The sequence below is a fragment of the Cervus elaphus genome, chromosome 17, assembly GCF_910594005.1.
Source record: "Cervus elaphus chromosome 17, mCerEla1.1, whole genome shotgun sequence".
Taxonomy (NCBI): domain Eukaryota; kingdom Metazoa; phylum Chordata; class Mammalia; order Artiodactyla; family Cervidae; genus Cervus; species Cervus elaphus.
The window spans coordinates 43,867,217-43,879,483 of record NC_057831.1 but is presented as its reverse complement, the minus strand read 5'-3'; the positions used below and the strand labels follow the sequence as shown (position 1 = coordinate 43,879,483).

At 39.5% G+C, this 12,267-nt stretch overlaps 1 protein-coding gene across 2 annotated transcripts in view; it reads left to right on the top strand.

Annotated features, from left to right (window-relative positions):
- PPARGC1A (PPARG coactivator 1 alpha) overlaps positions 1-12,267 on the top strand; it is a 695,201-nt gene that overhangs the window by 357,248 nt on the left and 325,686 nt on the right. The window contains exon 3 of one of the 2 annotated variants that reach the window (XM_043871001.1): positions 9,701-9,866. The exons of the other annotated variant lie outside the window; for it this stretch is intronic. Coding sequence (XP_043726936.1) covers positions 9,798-9,866 — 69 coding nt within the window. The 5' untranslated portion in view covers positions 9,701-9,797. The remainder of the gene's footprint in view (positions 1-9,700; positions 9,867-12,267) is intronic. 2 annotated transcript variants of the gene reach the window in all.

The window sequence follows — 12,267 nt, the reverse complement described above, 5'->3', positions numbered from 1 at the left end:
GGCTTAATTTGGTTTCTTTTTTTTTTCTTTTAAATTGATTTATTTCTTTTAATTGGAGGCTAATTATTTTACAATACTGTGGTGGCTTTCTAAATCTGTTCATGGTCTTGATTCCTGGTGTGATCTGGGTAGGGTGGTAGCCTTCGTTTCAGAGAAGTGGCATCTATATGAATTGTAGTACCTGTGCTTCTTGTGGGCTGCCCCTTGGGAAAGCGGTCTTCCCCTCATTGCTTCCTCTGCCATTCCTCAGGAAATAAGAGTGGCCCACAAACCTGCCTGAGAGATGGAACTATGGCGTTGGAGGATTTCTTCTAATGGGGTAGAAGTCAAAAGGTCCTGCTTAGCAGTCTTTCTGCCCAAGTCCGAGAAACATTCTCTACTCATTCCCTGTACCTTCCAACAGAAGCTACATTTTAAAATCTCTTTGCTTGTGTATGCTCCCTTCCCTCTGACTTTCAGAGAGGCAGCTCTCCAGAGGAGCATTTTTTGTTAAATGCCATTTGAAAGACTTAACATCCCTGCTGATCTCTAGTTGGCCAGCTTCTAAGGAGACCTTTGGGAAACACCTTGGGCATTCTTGAGTCAGAACGACCCTTGTCCCCAGATTTCTCTGTTTACACAAGTCATTGACTGAAATCTAGCAGAGGAGAGTTTGCCTGTGTGGGCATCAGTGTCTTGTGGGCTCCCATGGATATTTGGATTTGGAAATGAATCTGAGAAGGTAAAAAGGATTCATAGGTCAGAGTGCCATGAAGTCTGGTTGTTGGTACTGTGGTCTCTCTTCCTGTAGAAACCTTTCAGAAACTATTTCGTTTAAAAACACAATCACCAAAAACCTTAAGCCTAGGTTTTGTACGGAAGTTTGGGGCAAGGTCTCCATGTTGCTCTTCATCAAGGACATGGCAACAGGAGTGGACCTCCTGGTGTTGAGCTAGGTTGACACGGGGGTTTGGGATGGATGTCTCCTGGGGCAGTGCCAGAATCCTCTCTTCTCCAGAGCTCAGATATTACTGTGACTGAGATGATTTTCTTACCTGGCTAACTCCCTCCCAGGACGATGAGGGCAAGCCTCCGTGTTCCTCGCCTCTCATCTCTAATACCCAACACTGTTCCTAATGCATATTAGCATCTAGTTCATGACCTTAGAATCCATGAGTTATAAAATAATGTAAAAGCCACTTTGCATCTGTTTAGTTATGAAGAAAGACGTTTATATTGATTTCTGTTACAAGACTGGATTTATCTCTGATGCCACTATAGAACTAAGAAAAACATTTAGATTTGAATTCTGATATTTGGTCTGTCTGTAAATTTATGGTTTATTTGATGCTTCTAAGAGGCACATTTGATATCTAAAATGAATTAACTGACTTATAGAATTTGTCTCTCTAACCCTATCCCTCTAAAACCTGAAAGTATTAATCAAATGTGCGCTCTGTTTCATGATTGCTAGGTTAACACGTGCTCTACATCTGCAAATTAAAGTTTATTTGTTGTGAAACCTTAAAAAATTATGACTGTTTAGACATAAGCTTGAAAGTATGAATTTAGCTCTTATTTTGTAGTTCCTGTCATAATGCTTTTCTGGGGAAAAAAAAAGAATAACATGCTTGTCATGAGTGGCCTTACTCTAAATTGCATTGTTTTTTGGGGGGGGGGTTAAGCCAGATCCTTGAAGTTACTTTAACTAGGTTTTCCTGGTTTAATTTATTTTAGTTGGTAAAGATTATTCATCACTCATTTAATTCCAAGTTTATCTATTGATTCTTTTCTCTTCATTTGGTATTTTCTGACATTTTGTGGCACTCCATATTGATTTATACAAAATCAGTCATCTAAATGTCCAGAGGAGGCGTCATTCACTTGTCATCAGCTGTTTTTCTGAGCTAATAAGTGGAATAGTCATGTATGTTGAGATTGTTGGGTGATTTAAGGGTGGGGGTCCTGCCTGTGACACCTGGTTACAAAAATCTTTACTGAATCTGGAAAGTGCAGTTCTCCAGAGGTAGCTCTAGTCAGTTTCTTTGTAGGGGGCTCAATTCTTCCCTGTAATATCCATCAGTTATTCTGTTCCTTAGTGACTCTAAACCTGTGCTCTAACTTAAGAAAAAATAAATAAACAAAGCTTGCTATGCAAATTGATTTAAGATAAGCCTCTTTTTGCTTCCTAAATTTAATGAATCAGCTTTGATAAAATGTAGATAGAGTCTGTCCATCTGGAGTGGGGCCTGAGAGTCCGCATTTTCAACAAGCTCTTAGGTGATTCTGGTCTGTACACTTTGAGTAACCAGTCCTTAGTCCACTTACTAACCAAAATTCCCATTCTTATTTCTTCCTATTTTGAAGTTCTTGAACTGTATCTGAAGTTCCCCTAGCATTAGAATGTTAGTATTAGGAGTAAGTGAAGAGGGAAGAGGTGTGCCCCCACTCCCCTTCTCCCACCAGCTCACATTTTATAAAGGCAATGAGAAGCTAGGTGTATGTTACAAATCTGTAACCTAACTGGATAGTTTTTAATAATCCTCACAGAATCTGGTAGCTAGTAAAGTCAATTTTCATGAGACTTTGAATGTATGTTTCTTAAAGTTACTCACTTCCTCTGTTTTAAGCCTTTCTCTTCAAGTTCCTCTGTGCACTCCGCACCCCCAACCCTCACCCCATCGTGATTTCTTGCCTGGTTGCAAAGAGTGTTACTCTCTAAGCTGAACTGAAAAGTGACTTGTGACAAAGTGTTAGGAGATAAAGCTTTAGGTGACCCCCCCCTAGGAATATGTGTAATTTCATAGACAATGACATAAAAGATTTTAAAATCAAGAGAGATGTCTGGTGAAAATTTAACTCCGAGGTAGTCTACGGGAGGACCCTTTTGGGGCGCGGGGATGAGGAGGAAGAGGAAATGATATTTCCAGCCTACCATACAGCCTATTTCTCATTTGTTCATCCTACTCATAAGATCTACCTTCCCACTCTACTCATGAGTCCATTGGTTATTACTTCTGGGGGCTTATGACTTTCATATAGTTTTTAAAGTAATCTCTTTTAAGAAAGTATTCTGTAATTCATCTCTGCTGTGCGTACTATTTGCTAAGGCAACTCTCTGTGTTTCGGAGCTCTCTGGATGTTCAGGATCTCACCAAGTCAGGAACAGTATGTAAACATACTGGAAGGGGGAATATTATTTTTATATTGAGTTGGGAAGGATGATGTATGGAATGTCTTCACCTGGTCAGACTTAGATTTGATTCTTCTCGAATCAGTGACAGATTCATATGTAGAGAAAAATTGAGGTTCTCATCTGTATGTTGTTTTTTATTACATTATTTTGCTCCAGGCTCAAACGTATCAACGTAATTCAGACACTGTGGATGAAATCATCTGATTTCCATCAATAAATGTCTACTAAATCCTTTCAATTATAGGCAGTTGGTATTATTACACAGTTATAGGAAGACACGGGAATGCTATGCAGTAATTAATTGGAGTCTACATGGCTCAGATTTATACAGTGTTTGATGTTTATAGTTAGAGCCATGCTGTTTCTTGCTTATGTGATATAAGTAGATTTAGGTATTGAAATGGATTCTGTTTCTTGGTTTGTATATTCGAGTCTGTTACTTTCTATCTCTGTTCATTAGAAGTCAATTAAGAAAAGGTCTTTTCTGGCTTACCTTTTTTTAAATCATGGAAACTCTTACTCCATATGATTGAAAATGGTTGTTGACTGATTAATCACATAAGTTGATTAAGTTGGAGGATCATAAATCATGTACCTACATGAAAATCTGACTTTTGCTTAAAATCCATAAATGCACGTTTATTCACTAGTGTTTTGCTGTGGAGCCAAGAACTTTTATCTATGTAGGGGTTCAGAGTGTGGAATTCTGGAGCTTTTTTGGTGTAAATTGTATCCCGAGAGGAACCTCTCAGATTTCAGGTTCAATTTCTGTAAAATGAATTAAGAATTTTAAGGCAGTGACCAAGTAACCTGAGTAGAATCTATGCAGATCCTGCCCCCACAACAGTAAAATTTTTAAAGCAGCTTTTCTTTATTGGGTCTTTCCAGAGCATTTGACTAGCTTCATGAGAGCAACAACTCCCTTTCCATGGAACTCATATTTTATAGCTCTACTATTTAATTACATTATGTAATTACATTAACAGGCACAACTGGTATAAATAGGATTGGGAACAAACACAAATGAATCTTGGTAAGCATACAACTCGGCCACACGAGAGACAAAGTACGTTGGTGCACAAGAGAATATTCTCCTAGCCGTGGTGTTTTATTGTCCACAGTCCTGTGGGTATCTCTGCAGTTCAGCTTAGATGTTTTATGAGGGGATAATCAGCATTAATTATTCCAGTGAAACAGTGAACTGGAAACCATTGTTCTATTTTTTTTTTCCTTTCTGAAATAAGACTACATTACCAAAGTTCATCCTTTTCAGATTTATCACTCATCACATCTGTTCTGTTTGTTTGTATTTGTTTTGTTTTTTTGAGAGTTAATATACAGATACCTCTGGTTTGTGGACTTGATATATTGTAGTTTTTTGTGAAGAAAATTTTTGAAGGTAAACACCTTATTATTAGCTTCTAAAAGGAAGAGAGAGTAAAAACAGAAGTAAAAGTTTATGGGAAAATGTCTTGGAAAATTTCATTGAGAATGGATTTAAAGTGAGAATGTATAATAAAATGGATGGCAGAAATTCATAAAAATTCTAGCCCAGGTGTTAAGTGAAGGAGTGTATGAAATCCTATTGAGGGGTGAAAGACCATCAGTTTTCTTCCACACCTGGGAAGTGCTTAGCTTTGTACTTATTTTCATCAACATCCATCTACTCTCCCCACAACAGATTTTCTTTTATTTTCTTCTCTAGACTAGATGTCTGTATCCTATAGAGCAGATTAGAGTGCCAGATTCTGGCATAATAGAATTCTGTGGAATGCATGGCTTAAGTCAATTGGAAAACTTTTGTTTTTTCTAGTCCTTTGATTCCTAACATGAAGTATCAACCCATGTTTATTCTAGAGGATAAGGAACTTTCTTTTAAATCAAGGGAAGACTGATTGATGCATTTTATATAGGTGTTTCCTTTTTAACTTTTTAATATAACTATTCCTTAAGGAAAATGTTACAAATTCTAAAGCTCTTTCTATTTCTTTTCAGTCTGTATAGTCTTAATAAGCTGCTTATTCTGAGGGAAAAAGTAGTGACTTGCTAGCAATCCTTGGCTTGTAGACGCATCACCTCAGTCTCTGCCTTCGTTTTCGGATGGTGTTCTACTTGTGTGCATTTGTCTTTGTGTTGACATTTTCCCCTTCTCATAAGAAAGCCAGTCAAGTTGGATTAAGACCCACCTTAATCAGTTTGTTTTATTACCTATATTACCTATGTTACCTATATTACCAGTTTGATTACCTATGCAAAGACCCCACATCCAAATAAGATATCATTTTGAGGTTCTAGGAGTAGAATTCCATCCTATCTTTCTGAAAGGACACCATTCAACTCATAGCATTTGCATAAAGACTCTCCCAGTGGTGGCCCAAAGCAGGTTAGAATTTGTGTCTTGAAATGTTAGCATTGCAATTTGGCCAATGGGTAATCCATGCCTTCCTTATACCTTATTTTCATAGTCAAAACTTCCTTTAATAAAAATATTTACAACAAAATAAATTCTGTTTTGATTGCTTGATTTTAGAATCATGAATAAAAGCTAGGCTATTTAATAAGCTCCTGTATTCCTGTATGTTCTCATTATGTTTACATTTTGAAGACATGTACTTTATTTTATCAGTAGTGAATTCATACCAAACTACATTTAGTATTTGAGGCTTCATTTTGTTTTCATTAATTTCCTTGCTAAATGATAAGTGGCATTAAAGTCACGCTATTCTGAGTTTTCTTTCTGAGACAGAGTGACGCTGCATTGTTGAACACATTTACCCTTTCTTTTTAAAATCCATGTTTCTATATCATCTATGGAAATTGTCACACTTAATGCTACTATCTTATGAGCAGGGAAAACCCAGGCTGCAAAAGGAGGAGGAAATATTGGATTCCATGGGACGTGGGTAGAACATACTGGCTTGTAATGGAATTTACTTAAAATAATATTGCAAACTTACTTGATGCATGTGATAATGCTCTAGAGAGAATATTTAATTTGATTCTTGTAATGACTCTACGGTAAGGATGGTATGCATTGGTTAGGGTAGACTAGGTTATGCTATGGGGACAAACAACCCCAGAAGTTTATTTCTTGTTCACATAATGCCTGTTGTTGGTCCAGGTGAGTCTCCAGGACAACTGCCCTTCATAAGTTGACTCAGCATTCTATCTAGTCTTCTCTGATGTTAAGGAACATCTTGTGAACACACACAGTCCCTGCAGTAGGGGAAGAATTGGCTGGAAGCCAAAGGCTGATGATTAAGCTCTCCCTTGGGAAGTGATACCCATCACTTTCCTTACATGTTATTGGCCAAAACATGACATGTAGTTATGGCTGATTTTAGGGGGTTTAAAGAAATGCCATCTTGCTGTGTGCCTGGGACAAATGGGAATCAGATATTGATAAGAAATAGTAAGCTTGAGATAATAATACCTCTCTTTTACAGACATGGAAACTAGAGTTCAGAAGTGTTAGGTGACATGCCCAGGGATATAGAGCCAGGTAATAATGGGGCTGCTCCTCACACCTTGGTCAGACTCCAAAGGATATGCTTAACCACTTTGTATCCCACCTTCCGTAAGAATGACTTCAATTACCCTGAAATGAACATAACCTGATGTGATCCAAATGGTAAAACTGATTCCCCCCAGTTTTCCTTATGGAGTCCTGTTGATCAAATTTGGAGGAAAAGAGGGAAGAGCTAGGTGATCTGTGAGACTGCCATGGAGTCTAGTCTTTGGGGAAAATTTCTGGACCTTTTCTCCTCTGGCTATTCTCTCTTACCTTTCTGGGTAACCTCTGAAGAAGCACCCACATATTCTTAATAAATGAGAGGAGCTGAGCAAGTAAAGATCTTGCTTTTGTCTGTTTTGTTAGAGGTGAAGTGGAAGGTATAGTCTTGTAATTATTAAAAGAATAATGTTACCAAGTCCAAAATCATACTGCTCACCACACAACAGGCCAGTAATCAAGAGATGAGCTGTTGGGACAAGGAATAACTACTATATCCTGAAAGCCAGCAGACTGAGGAGATGGTGGCCTTGTGCCCCAAAGAACCATCTTGCCTGGGTTAGAATTCAGGCTTCTTTTATGTTAAACGGGGCGGGAGTAAAGTCAAACACTCGCTGATTCCCATCAGCCTCTGGAGGGGTATATAATATTAATTTCTTCCTCTCTTAGTCATCCACAGGTAGACCTGGTGAGGATGTTTCTTGTGAGCTAAACAAAGGTATTTTAGTTTAATGCTCATTACGGGAAGCAGGGTTCCCAGAGATGGGCCATTATGTATAATTTAATCTTATAGGCAACATCCCTTTAGTGATTAACTTGTGATAGAATACAAAAGGTTCTTCCCTATTACAATAATAATGGCAAGTTAGGACTGTATGTGGCAATTTATAGCCTATATAAATTGGCTATATATAATTGTTCATATATAATCTGAAGATGAGAGCAGAGCCCAGTGTACTAATTAGCTGTGACACCGTGTCAGTGAGATGTGGTTGTCAAAATAGCCAATGGGACCTGGGACTGCATCAGTGAAAGGGACTGACTAGCACAAAGCAGGGATGGAGAATGCAGGCCTCGGTAGCTGGGCTACCCCCTGGCCCATAACCCAGGCAAATAAATATCTTTGTCTCTCTTGGACTTTTCATCTGTAAATCAGCAGCAAAAGATGACATCATAGTATGCTCGTAAAGGATGAATGATGTAAGGTTAATAAAACTTGCAGTACCGGGTATGTAGGTCTATAGTCAGTAAATGCTGGCTGCTCTTATTATTATGGTGGTTGTGTGTGGGGATTTTAAAAATAAGGCATGTGATTGTTAGTCTGTATATGCAATGGTAGATTATAGCAGGCTATTGCAATCATTTCTGGAGTATTAGAATCATTACCACTAGAAACAGTCGAATATATATTTGAGGCTGACATCAAGGAATGAGAATTTACTGAAACCATATTCCATGGAAGAAACCTGCAAGTTCTAATGTGAAAGAGACACTTCAGCAGAGGCTTAAGGGCATGGGCTGCTACTGTCTTTGGATCTCTGAAGGGTTGTCCTACAGAATAGGTATTTTAGTATCTTTTATGGAATGAAGAAGTACAGCCATGGAAGTACAATGAAGTACATCTAATGAAGTACAGCCATGGCAGGTGCAGGGAGAAGGATGTCAATTCATTGTGGGGCAGAACAATCAACCATGGAACAAGATTGTCTTGGGAGGTAGTGAGTTTACCATCGTTGGTGGTGAGAAACTGTTCACATGGGTATTGGCAGGATCTTGGGGATTCAGGCATCAGCCAATTGACTAGTTTAGAGAAACTTTAGAAGATTCTCTGAGTTTTGTGACTAGTCCTGGGTCCTCAGTAGAATCATCCAGTGGGATTAAGACCAGTTAAATCAGAATCTCTGGGGATAAGGCTCCTGTAACAGTCTTTTCACAATCTTCCCAGTTGAGTCTATTGTGCAGCCAAGTTTGATAACTACTGTTTTAATGGGAAAAAGTAGATACTGTTGGCAGTAATACCAGCTGCCTGTATTAAAACTATAGGTGATCAATTTTGAACAGCAGGAGACAGTATCATTCTGTGTGAGAAACAGTAACAAAACAGGGCAGAGTTGGGTTGGATTTGGCTTCACTGAGCCCGAAATATTGAGGAGAAGTGAAAGCGTTATTTGCTCAGTTGTGTCCGACTCTTTGCGACCCCACGGACTGTAGCCTGCCAGGCTTCTCTGTCCATGGGATTTTCCAGGCAAGAACACTGGAGTAGGTTGCCATTACCTTCTCCAAGGAAGCTTCCCAACCCAGGGATTGAGCCCAGGTCTCCCACATTGCAGGCAGACTCTTTTACCATCTGAATCACCAGAGTCCATCCCAGCTGAAGCTTCTGGCCATTTTAGCTAATGGTTTGCATAAAGGTCCACGAGGTCAGTTTAAATGCCTGTCATAGAACTTCCTAGAGGGGGAAGACAAGGGACTATAGATGCTCAGGATTCAACTACAGGAATGAGTCTATTTTCTCCCAAAGGAACTTGCTATTATGCATGTTTACTGGCTGCTGAGTGATTCATGCTGTGTTGGGGGAGATGTGCTCAAATGAAATGTGTTGCTTCTATGTAAAGTAGCTATTTCTTCCAGGATACTCCAACCCACTGATGCACCCCTGCAGAACAATGCAAATTCTGCTATGTGTGTGTGTGTGCGCGTGTGCATGTGTGTGTGTGTGTTTGGGGCTGAAAGAAAGACAAGAGTGCACATAAGAGATGCATATTTCTAGGTCATGGAGCATGCCTTCACACTTCCCTCCTCTGACCTTTATGCCAGAAGCATAAGAATGACCCATTGTCCACTGGCCCTGGAGCTTGGTTGTTCCTAATCTCTGGACGCTCAGTGGCTGAGCTGGCCTCCTGCCTGGCCAGTTGGCAGCTGTCAGGGTAGCCCCATGTATCCCAAATTTGTTCCCGCGTGGCTTCTTCCTGCCTGATCCCTCATCCTCTGGCATGGCATTTTCTCCATGACAGTCTGCCCCTGAACTGCCCTCGCTGCTGCTTTGGTAAAGGCTTGCAACGAAAGAGTAACAGCCACTGGCGAATCCAGTTTGTGCAAGCAGCATCAGCAATGGATGAGACCTCCCCTAGACTGGAAGAAGACTGGAAAAAAGGACTTCAGCGAGAAGCGAGCTGGCAGGTAAGTGATGTCCTCAGCTCCAGACAGCCCCAGATCACTCTCTCATCTCTTTCAGCCCAAGTCTGGGTAATTCACATCAGTCTGTTTGCACAAATGCGTTATCTCTAGGCATATCTCTTTGGGAAAAGTCATCATTAGTTTCCATTTCTTTGTAAACCATGCAAATAAGATTCCAAATGAATTTCCTCTAGATTCTTGAGCAAGCTAATAGAGTTTTACAAATCTATAGATGTTGCTAAATTTATACTTTCTTAATAAAGGTCCTTGAATTAACAAGTTGCAGGTGTATATCAAAGGAAGCATGAAGATTTGGTTTGTGTGAGTACAAGTTCATTGCAATATAAAAATTTAATACAACACCTGTCACCACACTTACTTTATAGTGTTATAGTAGCTTGGAATAAGGGGCTTGGTTTTAACCTATTTTAATGAGGTGACCATTCTTTTAATGTGGCTTGTGTGCCTTTCTTATTTATGCTGAACTCATAACAGGTAGAAGCTCTGTGGTATGCAGAAAGTTCAAGCTAAAGGATTCATTTTGGTGTAGAGGCAGTTTTCATTAAAATATGCAAAGCAGTAATGTTTATACGTTACAATACCTATTTCAAATTAGCAAAATTATATGCTCCTGTCTCGTAAGCTGCCAACTGAAATCCCTTCCTAAATCCTGTTGAATGGCTTTGATTACTCTTCTTCACATTACACATTACACACCTCTAATGCATATTTTTACGCATCCACTCCTGCCATTTAATTAGACAACAATATTGAAGAGCGATGCCAGAGCTTTTTTTCTAACGCTGCTGCCTTATGGAAAAAAGAACACTTCTGTGCATGAAGCATTTCTTATGGGTGGTGTTGAATAAAGTGCAACTGTGATTTTCCATTTTGTCTGTAGCAGAAAGTTTCTTACAAAAGTGGTGATTCAGGATGAGTTGATTCTCAACATCAATTTTTAAAAATAATTCTCCCTTTTTATAAAAAGAGAAAATTTTCGTAAGAGTCTCCTTTGCAATAGAAATTTCCGTGAAATGTAGTACTGATATTGACAGGTATGTTCTGTTCTAAGCTATGTGATGTTCAGGAAGGAGTTTCAGAAAAAACCTCCTCCAGACTGTCATGAAATTGGAGTCCTTCCACTTGGAGTGGGTGTGCTATTTAGGAAGCAGGAAGGCATACAAATAAATCTTTGTGTGCTACTTTGAGAATGTCATGTGGTTGGTCCCCAGGGGGTCTAAAGAGATATTCAGATATTTTATGGTATGTTGATGTGACTTTTGGATTTTTGTCTTTTGTTTATGTGTTTTCCTTTAAAGAGCTGGCATCTTATAGTCTTCAGAGGGGGATGAAGGGAGGAAGCATGTGAGGAGATGACTCAGAGATCTCTGTGGACAAAATATTTAAACTATGAACATGAATCCAAATGTTTATGTAAGAAAGCATGTGTCTTATCAATGGTCCTATCCCATGAACCTTTAGCTTAGTCAAAGGCAGATGACGAAAATGTTCTCTATGTGAGTTGACCATTGTCATTTCCACTATGGTAACCAAAGCTCTCCCTATAGGTATTGGAGGTCATGGTTATGGGAAGGGCATCCCAGGCTTCCTTTGGCCTCTCTGTCTCCTGACCATGCTTGGCATTGAATATCGTGGTGCATCGGCCCCTGCTTCTGGAGCTCTACCTGCAGTGAGGTCTGCCCGCTGCCCACATTGTCCAGCCATCTGTATTGCCATTCTGGCTCCCCAAGCGTGGAGTTACCCCATTTCAGCTAACACTCAAGCTGTCCCTCAAGGAGGAAATGGAATCAGATGGCATTAGATGTAAGACTTTCGTCCTGAGAGTGACTTCTTTTGGCCATTCTTGGTAGTGATGGAGTTGAAGAGGTTCCACAAACAAATTGTGATTGATCCTGAAGCTTCAGTTTAGCTTTAATTCTGCATTTCTTATTGAAACTGATTCAGTACTTTTTTTACCTAACAGTTATTTACCAATCACAGTGCCAGGTATGTGTGTGTGTGCTCTTTCCTAAGGAACCTAGCAGGTAGATATAATTACCCACCTTTTACAGACGAAGAAATTAAGAGTTAAGGAGGTTACACGACCTGTCCAAAGCCATCTAGTATTCAAGTCCAGCCCTGTTTGACTCCAGTGCTTGTGCTCTTTCCACTGTGCTGTGCCATCTGAATTGAATTTTATCTCATTTTTTTATCTCATGGAATAATAGCTTATGAGCAGCTGTGACGTGGGCAGGCAGGAAGAAAGAGGAAGGAAGGGAAAAAGCATGACGATCTTCTAATGGAATAATCAGTCTCTGAATCATTAAGACTTTAATAAAATGTTTTCAACAGTTTATTTTTTTAACCCTTAGTCTCTACCAGGCCCTAAGCTACATTTCTAATT